Consider the following 16,031-nt stretch of genomic DNA (forward strand, 5'->3'; position numbering starts at 1 on the left):
ATTATATGTATAATGTAATGCTAATCTATATAGACTTTACAATAGTGCAGAATAACATAAACTCATTTATTTTCTGTCTGATTTTCTTTTCTGAAGCCAAATAAGCTCATAGAAGATTATTTAAAACACTCGACTTGCGCTTTAAAGTAAGTTTGGAGCACAAACACGGTTTTAATCTCATAAATTGTCGTGTATTGATGGTGTGCTAAGCTAACATGCTAGCTAGCTCTCTAGTTGCACCTGCCATCTAGCTGTTATTTTTTATGATTTTTTTCTAAATCGGAATGCTTACTGAAATATTTATTTATTTAAGAAAGGCATTTGATACAGTTATAAATGTGAAAGGTGAGGATTATGAAAGAAATTAGGGGGTGAAACACCGTGAATAGCCAGTCGTTAGGCATTATAATGGAGACAAAGGAAAAGAATATTTAGGGCCATAAGCAGGCTGGAGATGTGTGAATGAGTGCAGGAGAGACTGACACTGAATGGGGCTCGTTTGCACCACAAAAAAATAGAGACAATAGACTGAATAGATGCTAATAGATGACAATAAACACAAGTTTGCATTTTAGAGTCAATTCAAAATAAAGTAATTTGAGATGATCTTGAAAAACATTTAACAAAATACAGAGTTTTAGACTTATCACCTTCAAATTTTAAATATAACATGGTCAGACATGTGGCTTTAGCTGGAGTGCATTTCTAGAGTGCTGACGGGCCAACTTCAATTTAATTTTCATGAAGATGTTTCATAAAAATAAATTTCTAATAACTTACACAACTTTGAAGCTATTCATAATTTTTTTTTCATTATGACAATAATTCATTCTACATTTCCAATAAAGTGCCAGGTGTCAGCTTTCAAATGAGATCATGCTTGTGCTTTTAGGACAAAGGGTCAATTAACTGAATCTGTTTTAGGTTCAGAATGCAATTTCTGGGGATTTTTCAAAAATGGCGCTGAAGGCTAACAGGTTAAGTGATTATAAATATATAGAGCTCACAAATGTGTGACAAGTATTCGCTGAGTTTTTTTTTGTTTCGAGACGTGCTCAAGAAAAAAAAGTTCACGAGACGGAGAGGCAGAAAGCACACCCTGTTTAATTTCTTTATTTTACAAAAGCACAACGTTTTGTTTTGATTGTAAGTGGACACATACAAAAGTAGACATCTCACAGATTCTTTTTTCATTTTTATTAAGTCTGTATGACCACAAATGACGGAGTATTTTAAGTTTATTCAGCTGCTATGTGAAAAGAAACGCGCAAATCACGCCGGCGTGATTGCCGACCCCAGGGGGTTAAATATAGCGATTATAGTCTTAATGGTGTTCGGCCAATCGTCAGCCTCACCACAGGCTCTACTCTTCAGCACAATAGTAACTCACACATATCAGAAAAACTTTGAAATTCCAAAATAATACAATATTAAACACTAACAGACCCCACATTAATATTGTGCAAAACTCATAAAATAACACTTAAGTTTAACATTTACTCTCCTTTAACAGTTAGAAGCAAAACATGCTGGGAACTAGACATCTGTTGTAACCACTGATTGTAACTCATTCTGAGAGTGTATACGTATGTTTGTATATAAGTGTGTACAATACATTTACATTTATATGGGAACATGTATGTGCAGTATATGTACATATTAAAGGGTCATGAAACCCTAAATCAAATTTTCTGAGATTTTAACAGAGGTATGTGTGAAATCAACTGGCCATAGATTTATTATATGTAAAAGAGGTTTATTAAACAAACACTTCTTTATCATTTTGGTTGCGGTATGATTTTTAACCCTCTGGGGTCTAAGGTGTTTTTGGGGTCCTTGAGATGTTTTGACATGCCCTGATATTTGTATTTTTTTCAGTTGCTTATAAATATATGAATGGCAAAGGTGTAATTACACTCTATTTAGCACGAACATGGCTATCATAATATGTGAGCAACATGTATGTACATGTTTGCATTTTTGAGAGAATATTATTTATGCGTGGTTATTCAAAAAACTCAAACTTAAATTTTCTGATATAAGACCACAAACGACAAACTTCACATATTCCCACAATACTTTTGACTAATGGATGTTGTCGGCTAAAGTGTTTACTTTAAAGGGGTGGTTGATTGCGATTTCACTTTTTTCATTTTAAATAGTGTGTAATGTAGCTGTTGGTGCATGAACAGTATATGCAAAGTTGCTGCGCTGAAAGTTCAATGTAAGCAGAGATATCGTCTTTTAAAAATCAGGAAGTTAATGCCTACAAAAACGACTCGAATGGGACTACAACGAGATACTTCCCGGGTTTTATACGTAGCTAACCCATACATTTACATCAACCCTCCCTCCGGAATATGCAAAAAAGGGGCGTGGCCATATTTCTGCGGCTTTGTGGAATAGGAAGAATTATAGTGGAGAGCTGTAGCCATGCCGTCGAAAGTGTGTTATTTTCACCCAACTGTCAGGTCTTCTGTGCTCGGGCTTCCTATGGACGCTGTAGTTCGTCAATAATGGCTCAAATTTCTGTTTTATTATGTTCCTGAAAATTACAATCGTAGCTCTCTGTGCTGCGCATTTTACGGAAGACAGCTTCCAGAATCTCCACGAATTCAATGCCGGATTAAACAAGAAACTGTTTCTAAAACATGAAGCAGTTCCAACATTAAACCCAGAGGCAGCCGTTGTTGGGCCACAACCTGTAAGTAAGACTTAATAATTTTAAATGTTTGCATGTATAACTTCAGACGTAGGCCTAATGTTTTAGTTTTATCAGGGACGTAAACAAATGCCAGCGCTCGCGTTATAGCCACTTAAGTTAATTATGCTATTTCGTGTGTCTATGACAAGCGCGTACAAACATTTTGAACCTGCAATTTGTAATTATGTACTAATTTTGTAAATGTATTTTCCATGTATACTTTATGAAGTAATTTTTCGATTTGATCAAGAACGTAAACCAATGCCAAAGCTGTTTGTTTATAGTAGCCAGTTAGTTCGATGCTATTTTGTGTGTAAGACAAACGTGTATAAAGTTTAAAAAAAAATATATGTAATCGCAACAGCAAACTTCAGCTGCGGTATTACTCAGTCATTTATTCTGTTATATTAAATGTTTAATCAGGAGAAACCCGTATCTCAAAAGCTAACAAGTGTCAGCAGTGGCATTTAAGTAACAGCGTATCGAAATTATTATATAATAATAGTAGAATAGAATAATAATAATAAAAAAAAAATGTACCATTCAGAAACGTTTTGTAAGAGCCGTGTTTGTGGAGGTTCTGCTTGACTCTTCATTGCCGCTTTCTGGGTCTGATTCTGGCTCAAACTGACGGCAGTATTGAAACCATTATTTACATTTGACCGGAGCACATGCGACTTTCGCCCGTAAAGGTGATGGGCGTGAAGTTTCCGGACAACGTGCACTACGCAGTTTAGCCAATTACAACACACCGGCCCAACTAACCAATCTGAGCCCATTGCCTGTTTCTGAGGGAGTGGTTTCATAGAATCAGGAAGTCAACCGGTCGTTCAAATGACAGAGGAGAAAGCGGCTTACAATAAAGGTCAAATTTATGAAAAATAAGGCTTAAAAAAAAAAAAAAAAAACGAAGACATGTTATATTGCACCCCATAAATACAATCATGCAAAGAAAAAAAGCAGTAAACCACCCCTTTAAAATGATCTGAAAATCATCCGGGCTAATCGTTCACATTAAACAATAGATTGATTTAAATTTTGTAAGACACTTTTTGTTTGGAAAGGCAATATGCAGGTGGGCGTGAATGATCCAACAAGGTCATGAATAATGTCCTCATTCACACCTGAGAGAAGACAAAGACCTGCTAATGCTGCATACTAATGAGCTTTCATTCAGGTGTCACTGAGCCACAAGATAGAATGCAAAGACAACACACACACATATATACACACACACACACACACACACATATATATATATATATATATATATATATATATATATATATATATATATATATTACTACAGAATTGGTTCAGAGTTGGAAACATCTTGAAAAAAAGTGTATTTTTCCACAAACTTTGTATGCTTGCAAATTGTATAATATCCAAGGTAAACATTTCTAGTAATTGTGCAGTTAATTCTCATTCGTATTTTCAGAAAGTTTTGGAATATGTAGGCTATCCTCTCCCCAAATTTGTCACTAATAAAACACAAAAATAATTTAAAGAGAAGGCTTATATTGACCTTTTAAGATTTTGTTTGCACCTTGTAAATTAGGTTTTGATGTGGCAGTAAAAACTTTATAATCTATCCAAAACGAAATGTTGTCTTTCATATTTCGTCTGTAACATATCGTATTTTATACATTAGGGCATAAATGTTAATTTGCAGTTTAATATGTTGCTTATACAAAGACATTTTATTTCAACGTATTCAGTCGATTTTTACTCATCTCAGTTGGCAATATAGATAGTTTGCTAAAAGCGATATTCATTCACACAGACACGCGCGAGCTGTAGTAAACAACAGCATGTGCCGTTCATTCATTCAAACACAGAAACGCGATTCAAATTTAAACAGTCTTTTGCGGTTTACAGACACCATTTCATATCGCGATTAGAACAAAGCACTTACTGATGATCTGCAGCTGGATCCGTTGTTAGGCTACTCCACCACGTTTGAGGTAAAATTTCCAGGATTATCACAATATTATTATTCCTCACAGGAGTGTGTTATCCAGCTGTTGTGGGCGTTGACTGGTTTGCATGTGTTGCTTCAGGTTATCTAGCGCGCGCTCTCGATGGGCGTGTCACATTAGCAGAGTAATGAGGTGAGAGAACGATAATGAGAACGGCTGATCTCTCGCTCTTTATATATGGATTACATAAACAGAGAATATTTCTTTTAGTTTTGAATTAGAAAACTACACACTTAAATGATTATAGAGATATATAGCTCATGTCTGAGTGAATAGTATTCGCTGAGTTTTGTTTGAGTTTAGAGACGTGCTTCAGAAAAAAAGTTCACGGAGACGGAGAGGCATAAAGCACTCCCTGTTTACTTTCTTTATTTTACAAAAGCACAATGTTTTATTTTGATTGTAAGTGGACACATAAAAAAGTAGACATTTAACAGCTTATTTTTTCATATTTCTTAAGGCTGTATGACCAAAACTGACGGAGTATTTTAGGTCTATTTTGCTGCTATGTAAAAAAAAACGAGCAAAACGCGCCCGCGCGTTTGCAGACCCCAGAGGGTTAATAACATCTTTCAATATTAAAGATATTTACATATTTTCTCTATTTTGATAAATGTCTTTTCTGTTTGTTTTAATATATTTTCAGTGGTGGGAGAGCTGACCAGATCAGATATGTGTCCTGTCAGACCAGCACATCCTCCTCCTGCCAGAAACACATCAGTCATCATGACACAGAAGCAGCCCTGCAGCTCGATTCTCACCAGCCAGTGCATGATGATCTGCAGAGAGTCAAAGACCAGCACAAAACCAGCATGAAGAACAGATATGAGAGCTTATTTGAGGGAATCAAACTACAAGAGAATCAGACCCTCCTTAACAGGATTTACACACAGCTGTACATCATAGAGGGAGAGAGTGAAGGAGTGAATGAAGAACATGAGGTGCTACAGATGGAGAAAAGTTACAAGACACTTCAAGACACTCCAATCCACTGCAATGACATCTTTGATCCTTCACCTGAGCTAGGATATGAGGACATGAGAAGAGAGGAGAAAGACAAAATCAAGACTGTTCTTACTAAAGGCATCGCTGGAATTGGAAAAACCGTCTCTGTACAGAAGTTCATTCTGGACTGGGCCGAGGGAAAAGCCAATCAGGATGTAGATTTCATGTTTGTTCTTCCATTTAGAGAGCTGAACTTGATTAAAGATCATCAGTACAGTCTTCACAGACTTCTTCTGGACTTTCATCCTGAACTTAGAGATCTGGACTCAGAGATGTATGATGAATGTACAGTTGTGTTCATCTTTGATGGTCTGGATGAAAGCAGATTGACACTGATGTTTTCAGACAGTGAGAAAGTTTCTGATGTGACTGAGACTTCATCAGTGGGTGTGTTGATGTCAAACCTCATGAAAGGAGATCTGCTTCCCTCTGCTCTCATCTGGATCACCACCAGACCAGCAGCAGCCAATCAGATCCCCTCTAACTACATCAACCGTGTGACAGAAATTCAGGGATTCAATGAGCCTCAGAAGGAGGAATATTTCAGGAAGAGAATCAGTGATGAGCATCAAGCCAGCAGAATAATCTCACACATCAGAAAAGCAAGAAGCCTCCACATCATGTGCCACATACCCGTCTTCTGCTGGATCTCAGCCACTGTGCTTCAAAACATCCTGAAACAAGATCTCAGTGCAGAAATCCCTCAAACTCTGACTGAAATGTACATCCACTTCCTCCTCATTCAAACCCATATGAGGAACCAGAAGTATGAAGAGAGAGATCCAGAGAAACTCCTGCAGTCCAACAGGGAAGTGATTGTGAAACTTGCTGAACTGGCTTTCAATCAGCTAATGAAGGGCAATGTGATGTTCTATGAGGAGGACCTGATTGAGAGCGGCATAGACGTCTCTGACGCCTCAGTGTATTCAGGGATTTGCACTGAGATCTTTAGGGAGGAATCTGTGATCTATCACAGAAAGGTTTACAGTTTTGTACATCTGAGCTTTCAAGAGTTTTTTGCAGCACTGTATGTGTTTTTCTGCTATTTACACAAGAACAGTGAAGTTCTGAAAGAGTTCCTGACAGGAAAGTCCAGAACTCAGTGTGAAAATGTTCCTCTAGATGTGTTTTTGAAGGAAGCAATGAATAAAGCCTTGGACAGTAAAAATGGACACCTGGATCTTTTACTTCGATTTCTTCATGGCATCTCACTGGAGTCCAACCAGAGAGTCTTACAGGATGTGCTGATTCACACAGAGAACAACCCAGAGAGCAGAAAGAAAATAATCCAAAACCTCAAACGAGGTCAAAAAACCAATGTCAGTCCTGAAAGATGGATGAATCTGTCACACTGCTTATTTGAGATAAAAGATAGTTCTGTTGTTAAAGAAATGCAGGCATTTTTAAGCTCTAAAACAAAAACAAAAAGTCTTTCGCTTGCACAATGCTCAACATTGGCAAACATGATCCTGATGTCAGAGGAGGTGATGGATGAGTTAGACTTTATTAAGTACAACATCAAATCAAAAGAGGGGAAATGGAGACTGTTACCGGCTGTGAGGAACTGCAGAAAAGCCATGTAAGTGTGTAGATCTAAGAATATTACAGTATGTAAACATAATGTGAAACAAGTTGTGATAGAGGTTTGATGAGTATTTTCTGGATTTGTGTTTTTGCTGCAAATCTTGTTTTAATTCATTCAAATTCATGTTTAGTTTTATGAAATAGATTTTTACTTTGATTTGATCTAAATTATATTTGTACTAATACAATAACCAACCTTAAAGAAAAAAAAAACAGATTTCCCAGCAAATTTTGATTTAGTTTTAGTCATAGTCTTTTGACTAAAATGGCATTTTAGTTTTTGTCATATTTTAGTCATCTGAATTGTTTTAGTTTTAGTCTAGTTTTAGTCAACGAAATATAATACGATTTTAGTACTAAAATCGAATGGGTTTTGTTAAATTGTAATGCATTAATTTAGAATTTCTCTAAAATGTCCAAACCCATTATATATTCCCATAGAAAACGTGTATTAACCTGTTAATATGAATATTTTTTAAAGTTTGAACATGCAATACAGACACGGATTTAGCACTGTGACATAAAATAATATATTAAAATTACATAAAAACACTTCTCCTAAAGTAGAGCAGTGGGTTTTTTTTTCAATGAATGAGGCCACATTTACACATAGCCGGGTATTTAGAGAAACGAATATTTCTCCCCCTCCGTTTTCAATAATAACATCGTGCACACAACCCGCATAAATACGCCGTCGAGCGCCTTTATAACTATGCTAAACCTATGGGCGGCAGTGTAGGGAGAAGGATAAAGCCATGCAAAGCCAATCAGAATCCTCAGAATCGACAAGAGAGAACCTAAAACCCCGTTTCTCCCAGTTGACACGACAACATATAACCGGCGTTTTCAGAAATCTCCACTTTGGCCGGAGTTTTTAGAAATAATCGTTTTCTGGGATAAAAACGGCGTTTTCGTGTAAATGACAGGCCAAAACGCAGAGAAATATCTGCGTTTTCCCATCGTGTAAACGGGGCCTGATTAGTCTTTAACTTACATAGGCTACATCATTCTTTATTCTTTCAAGCAGAAATATAATTAATCCTTATTGAAGCTATTAAAGAGCAGTGAATGCTTTTCTCTTTTTATTTTGTTGTTTGATCAATATTAAGTGTACAGACGGCATTAGGTTTATTACGCACTGTCACTTTAAGACCGAGTGTGCAGATCCAATTCACTGCTGATGCACATCTGATATTCTAACATATTCTGTGTTTACGGTAAATACTCTCCAAAACGGACATTTAGACATAATGTTGTGTGTATGTGTCCATTCAGACGCGAAAGAGAGCTCAATTCAGTCCTTGCGCGCAGCACGCTGTCTATGTGCAGGGCTGCACGCTTCGGGTTGTGTGTGTGTGTGTGTTCGCACAGAAAAACATACAGAATAAAGTTATCTTTCGCGTCGTCACTCTTATTCAGATCTATCCATATGTCTGCTCTTCTTTTCTCCCAGACCAAATCAGTTCTGAATGTATCTCTTCCCCAATCGTCCCTCCCTAACATTTCCGTTTAATTTTTATTCGTTGACGAACGTCAATAAATTTTCTTCATAGTTGTCATCATTTAAAACAGGTTTTTATTTAATTATTGTCTCGTTTTCGTCTGTGAAAAAATGGCGTTGACGAAAATAATGACGAAAATGATTCGTCAACAAAATTAACACTGTTTCCCAGATTTTCCACATTATCACAGATTTCATGTGGGACATGTTCAAAAAACACGATTCCCATGTGAAAAGTATGTGATATTCATGTTTTTTTCTATAAAGAAAAAAACAGTCGTATAAAGAACAAGAAAAATTATTTTAGCAACGTTATACATGTTTATAAACTATTGCTTTTAATTGATCTTTATTAATTGATCTTTATTTTATTTGCTTGACTTTGCTGCAGTAAAGAGCAGAGAGTGAATGGTCAGCCATTTTTTTCTGGTGAAGCTGTTTAATCAAGGAATTATTGCAACCTTATGGAAACACCAGCATGCCTTTAAGCAGAGTTCTCCTTTTTTCAGATTAACAGACTGTAAACTCACTGATCAGCACTATGAAATCTTGGCTTCAGCTCTGCAATCATCAAACTCCCTCCTAAGAGAGCTGGACCTGAGTAAAAATAACCTGCAGGATTCAGGAGTGAAGCTGCTCTGTAAGGGACTGGAGAGTCCAAACTGTCAACTCAACACACTGAGGTTTGGTTTTTCACATTGATTCATTATTCAATATGTAAATGTCCAAGTACAGTTCCCTTTCTAGAATGTTTAAGAAGATGAATGTATGAAGTATTTCACATTGACAGTGTTAATATATAACAAACAATCTGCAGGGAAATGCTCCAAACAAACATATAATCATGTGGTGCGATCCAGGATGTCATAAAAAATAAATGCTCACTCTTCCTAACGCTAGGGGTCCTTCCGAAGGCTGTACAGAGACACAAACATATTGTTTAAAGCAGACACTCAAAGGGAACATTCTAAAAAGATTGCCTTCATTCCTCATTCATTTGTCCTGTTGTCAGAAGTAGCTCAAGTAGGTAGATTATGTCAGAAATAGAACAGGCATCTGTCTACTGTCCGCAACAAGTGTGGACCGCAACATTGATTATAACTAGTTTATATTTGTTTTTGACGCAATGTGGTACAACACTCTGTTCACATTTGGGTTTGACTGGGTGTCATTTCCAACATCCTCATAATGAGCCATATTAGCACATCTGCCAATCTTACCAGGCTTCTTAATCTTTGTGAAAACTACTTCAAAAGTTGCAGTAAGATACTGAACTTATGAGTTAAAGTAGGCGCTGTTGTGGAGGCAGTCAGATGCAAATATCTGCAACAGTGTAATACCACAATGTAGCAGAAATGGAAAAAGATTTGTTATGGCTAGCCTGGGTTTCCCCATGCTGCCTTGCGCGCAGCACGATTATATTCACGCTGCTAGGCAGCCTGGATTCCATGGACTAGATTTTCGCCTCAGCGAGGGGACCAATCACAGAACGGGGAGGGAGCAGCAAGACGATGACGACGTCTGTGCGACATATCAACATGTGCACTGCAGATTTACCTTCTACCCTCATGTTTGTCTTGCACAAACGGCAATAGTCGCTGAACGGCATCGTGTACACATAAATCTATGACCCATCGTCTTCTTCCTCGTCGAATTTCTGTCGCTTCAGATTCAACCTGAAACAAAACGTGTGTGCACTAGTGAGTGAGCGAGAGTGTGTGAGTGAGCGAGAGTGTGTGTGCGCGCGTGTGTGTGTGTGTGTGAGCTTGCGTGTGTGAGTGAGCGCGAGATAGTGTGTGAGTGAGCATGTGTGCGTTTGTGTGTGTGTGAGTGAGTGAGCGCGAGAGAGTGTCAGTGTGCGCTAGTGAGTGAGCGAGAGCGAACTTCTGCCTCTGCCATGTTTGCCGCGTTCTGAAAACAATGCAGCGCGTGTGTGACGTCATGACACATTTGCAACGAGTGGAACCGATATGCGGAATCGATACGCAGGCATGCTAACGGTTCCAAGGAATTGATTCACTGGGCACCGGTTCTGAAGAAGAATCGGTTCTCGGTTCCCATCCCTACACTTCACTAATTTTCACTCTTTCACTACTATTTTGCGTAAATGTTACTGTATGCATGTAAAGTAGATATAAGACTGTTTTACTATTGTTACACATGGACAATTGTTATTTATTTTCTCACAGACTATTGCAAATCTACTGTCTTTTTGGTTTCAGGCCAAAAGTGAATGTTTATATCCTGCACTATATCTTAATTGTATAAATATGTCTGGGACTTTTTTAAAATTTAATTCTAAGGACATGCAAAAAAAGAAAGAAAAACTGAACAAATAAAAAAAGCCTGAAATAACAACACTTTATAATAGTCTTGCAGTTGCAGGAATCTAAAAATATTGTGCTATGGGAAGTGAAGGATGGCCCTTGGAACCGGAGTTCCTGGCCATTTTCAGCATGTGAATAGTTATGCTGATTCCTAGCTCAGACGTTGAAGAATTAGACTGATTACATTGGCAATACAATAGAGTGAATATGCTGATTTTGCTTGGTTTCTAGATAAGAATTAACTCCTCCTTGCTTTCGTATGATTTGTTTAAATTTGTCTCCACCCCAAGAAGTCCCTTCCCCTTAGAATGTATAAATTTCAATATAAACTGCTTTAAAGTTAGACTGATTTTGGACGAACCCGCAGCCGTGTTACAATAAATAACAACTTCTGAACGCGATCCCAACTGTCTCACTGGTCCTTGCTTCGATGAAAGAAAAACTTTACAACAGAAGCTTAAATTTGTCTACTATTTGATCAAAGGACATCAAAATGGCCTTCAACGTATTTATACCAGTATTTTGCCACTGGTGTTGAAGAGAATTTATTGTAACAGGATTACTACAGCTGTCCTTTCTGTGCTAGTCACTTACAAAATAATACACAAATAATACATTTTGCAGTGAACATTCTGACAGACGGTTCTTAATCGTCTTATATTCGGGTATATACGGTAAGCTCAAACATAAAAACTTCTTAATGCGGATTTTAGTCATATAATGTTGTTAAAATGTTATATTAAGCATTTTATATTGAGCTATTTGACACAACTGCTTAGTATAATGTAAACATTCTTTATTCATATGATTATACCCCAAATCACATGAAAATCACAAAAAAATAAAAACATATACCATTGTAATTGTGTGTTTTAGGGATGTCAATTTTCACAAATTCCCATGATCGATCGTCGTTAAAATTAACGATCAATTAATCGATTAATCGTTAGCGTCTGCTGCAGTGGCATGGCAACAGCATGACAGGGTCTGCAAATCCTGCTCAAAACACTATGTTCCTCACCAAATGAATGAGAATGGTTTTTAATCTAAATAAAGGGCTAATAGGATTGTAAAATGTTTCGATGTGATTATTAAATTATTTATTTAATTTAATGATCAATCAAATATAAGGACTACTACTAATACAACGTCACCAACGCCGCCTCAGATGCGTGCAGAATGTGTGACTGTTGTGGACGTGCTCTCCCTGGAACAACGCACTGAAGACAACTAAACCCAGTGCATTCACAACGATTTAATACATAGTGTTCTCATGATATGTAATACTGTATGTCAGTCCCAAATTATTAATCGTTATTATTAGTCGTGCATTTCTGTTTGAGCTGCGCGCGCTGAATGAATAGGCTACCGTTAAACTGGAGCACTTAGTTTGCTAGCGTGTTATTTAACTCAAAGAAATGCATCCTATATGAGATTAATCCGATATATTAAAAATAAACATATTACAAATTATTTCTGCACAAAATGACGTGAATGCACAAGTGAACTTGCACTAAGTTAAGTGTCATTCAGAATGACTCATGTGGACGCGATCTTCCTGGAGCAACGCGACACGCCAACTAAATTCAAATAATGTACAATGTTTTATAGCAATATTGTTCTCTTTATAATGTTATGTAATATGACAGTCCTCCCAATAGTCATTATTAGTCGTGCAGTGCCGTTTGAGCAGCACGTGCTGAAGCTGATCACGCTTTACTACAGCGTTAATTCAAGGGGTACAAATGCATCCAATATAAGATAAATCAGATATAGATAGGCATACACAAAATAAACATATTAATACGACTTACATTTGCACAAAACAAAAGGCTGCAAATAAACACGCAAACTTAGTCCTAATGAAGGTGTAAAATGGTCCCAAACAAAACGCGCTCGCTTTGTTTCACGGTTGAGCAGCACGCACGCACATGGACCTGCTTAATCGATGGTTGATAAGCTGTATCGATTAAATGTATTATCGACAATTAATCGATCGTCGATTAATTGTTAACATCCCTAGTGTGTTTATTAGCTTATTGTTTCATGTGTAGAAATGTTTCTTTTGGGTTTGTTCTTCATGGAGCTGCAGAGGAAGAAGTGTACAGGACAGCGTAATGCAAAAGGTCTGGAATATCATCAAGTAAGATGATTGAAAGCTGTAGGGCGAGTTAGAGAGCGCTGAGATCATAACTGACACAAACCAGGAAGAGGATAGACCGATATAGCTGCGTACGCTGTTTGAGCTCTTCAGATTGCATAATTCAGTGTGAAATGAATAGAAATGGTATTCTGTAAGACAAAATAAATTGCAACAGTGATAATAAATCTATATTTCTCCAAATATGCACACTGTTGTACTAAGAGCTCTAACGGAAGCTGTTCAGTGAAGCTATGTGAACACAAATAAACCAGAGCTGACGTGAGTGAATATGAAAGAACCTAATTATTCTATTCTAAATATAAAAAATTACAGATTTTGGCACTCATAACATGTATTAAGAAATGAATGTCACTGCGACCCAGTTTTATCATAAACAGTGGTCCAATATCGAAGCTTGAGTCTGATTTTTTTTTTTTTTTTTTGAAATCAGATTTACAGTCCACTAACAACGTTTAAATGTCTTAGTCACAACTGAAAATAGTGATTTGTTCCTGAATTTTTTTATTTTTTTTTATTTACAGTCCTGTATAAGGGGTGCTGCAGGACCCTCTGCATCGCATATCCTTTGTGCCTGCTGCTGTATCACAAATCATAGAAATAATCTAAAACATTTGTAAAAAATGAAGCACATTAACATTTACTGTTGTTGTAGATTATCTGACTGTATGGTGACAGAGAAAGGTTGTGGTGCTCTGATATCAGCTCTGAGTTCAAACCCTTCACACCTGAGAGAGCTGGACCTGAGCTACAATCACCCAGGAGATTCAGGACTGAAGCTAGAGACTGATACACTCAAACATCTGCACAAACTCAAGTATGTTAAACAGAATTTAAGAATCATACTGTCTGATGTGTATCTTATTATATATTAATTGCTGCACCTTCCTGCTGTAAAGAACAGAGAGTGAATTGTCAACCAGCTTTATATTTTATGGTGAAGAGGGTTAATCAAGGATGTCTTGAAATCGTATGTGGACGGACACCTGCATGCCTTTAACCAAAGTCACATTTTTCAGATTAGCAGCCTGCAAACTCACTGCTCAGCACTGTGAAATGGTGGCTTCAGCTCTACAATCACCAGACTCCATCCTGAGAGAGCTGGACCTGAGTAACAATGACCTGCATGATTCAGGAGTGCAGATCCTCTGTGCTGGACTGAAGAGTACACAATGTCAACTCAACATACTGAGGTATTTAAGGGGGTATTCAACTCAATTTTGATAAGTACAGTGGGCAGCTTCACTGTTATATTTTTTTCTGGATACAGACGGTACTTTATACATTGAGCAATAACAATCATCATATCTGCTGTGTACATTCATCATGTCTGCTCTGTGTTGTCAAGAGAGATTTTCTTGGTTCTCACAAAAAAGACTGCTCAAAAAGCCCAACTTATATTTATAACAAACAGCCAGTAACTGAGCAGTGATGTACAAAGCTGACATAACTGCATGTGAAGAGAGACATGCAGTTCTTTCTTAGTAATTTGCATATTGCCATTTGTAATTTATAATCCTCAACTAGAAGTGCAGCTATACTAAAATAGTATAATACACACCTAGCCATATGTTATCCTGCTTATGTCATCGTCTAGTGCTGCACGATATACTGATACTAGAAATGTATCATGATACCCTGCTGTTAAAATGGTATGATTATCTTTTATGGTGAAGCTGGTTAATCAATGTGTTCTTGAAATATGTTGTGGACACTAGCCTGCCTTTTAACCAAAGTCATGTTTTTCAGATTAACAGCCTGTAATCTCACTGATCAGCACTGTGAAATTGTGGCTACAGCTCTACAATCATCAAACTCTCTCCTGAAAGAGCTGGACCTGAGTAATAATGATCTAGAGGATTCAGGTGTGAATCTGCTCTGTGTTGGACTGAAGAGTTCAAACTGTCAACTCCACATACTGAGGTATTTATTGGCATATTCAACTCAATTTTGATAAGTACAGTGGGCAGCTTCACTGTTATATTTTTTTCTGGATACAGACAGTACTTGGTGTGGACAAATGTAAATGTGCTTTATTCTTTAATGACAAGTATAAAAAGATACTTGTGAACAACTATCACAAAAAGTCATTGATGCTTGGGGAGGAATCAGATACTAAAAATAACCAAAAGTATTTACTTCTGAACAGGATCCTTTATCTAAATCAAGTTATTATTTTGTCTTTAAGATTATTTTGTCTTTAAGACCAAACAGAATGATCTGCCCACTGGTCTCTCACTCCAGTGAGCTAACTTTGCAAAAGTGATAATGCCCTTTCAACGTTAAAAATCCCCTTTCAGACATTAATTTTAGCAAATCAAAATGTGATTATTATTCATGAGCCTAACAGCCAACCAAACATTAGTGTGACAGATGCTATTAGCTACTGACAACATGCAATCCACCTAAGACATAACCAAAAAGAGAAGTCGTCTTTGACTAAGGTAAGGTAATATTTTAACACCTTGAACTGCACCACCTTTTGAACCCAAACTATAAAAATCACATGCCTGGACTCAAACTTTGTCTTCCCTGAACTGTTTGGAGTATGTGCGTAGTTGTGGTATCTTTTGAAAGAAGACTATTGTAGTTCAAATATTAAGAGATTCAAATATTAGTCAATTTATTCTAAGTGAGTGCAAGCAGTTCTTAAAAAGTATTAGCGTAAATACATTCGCTTTTTCTCTGGTGATTTGAATTTGTTATCATTGTACGCTCCTGAGCATGTCATAAAACATGGCGTCGACTACCTATAATGCAATGACGT

General features: G+C 37.0%; 2 protein-coding genes across 7 annotated transcripts in view; both read left to right on the top strand.

The window, feature by feature from the left end:
- LOC307003486 (NACHT, LRR and PYD domains-containing protein 3-like) overlaps nt 1-16,031 on the top strand; it is a 277,559-nt gene that overhangs the window by 140,731 nt on the left and 120,797 nt on the right.
- LOC307003494 (NACHT, LRR and PYD domains-containing protein 3-like) overlaps nt 1-16,031 on the top strand; it is a 58,256-nt gene that overhangs the window by 12,950 nt on the left and 29,275 nt on the right. For all 7 annotated transcript variants that reach the window (XR_013798723.1, XR_013798724.1, XR_013798725.1 and 4 more), the window contains exons 4-8: nt 5,333-7,270; nt 9,286-9,459; nt 13,920-14,081; nt 14,284-14,457; nt 15,014-15,187. Coding sequence is in view for 2 of the 7 variants with exons in the window: in XM_079622001.1 (XP_079478127.1) it covers nt 5,333-7,270; nt 9,286-9,459; nt 13,920-14,081; nt 14,284-14,457; nt 15,014-15,187 (2,622 nt within the window). In the remaining 5 variants the exon portion in view is untranslated. The remainder of the gene's footprint in view (nt 1-5,332; nt 7,271-9,285; nt 9,460-13,919; nt 14,082-14,283; nt 14,458-15,013; nt 15,188-16,031) is intronic.

Source organism: Phoxinus phoxinus (assembly GCF_949152265.1).
Source record: "Phoxinus phoxinus genome assembly, chromosome: 1".
Classification (NCBI taxonomy): Eukaryota; Metazoa; Chordata; class Actinopteri; order Cypriniformes; family Leuciscidae; genus Phoxinus; species Phoxinus phoxinus.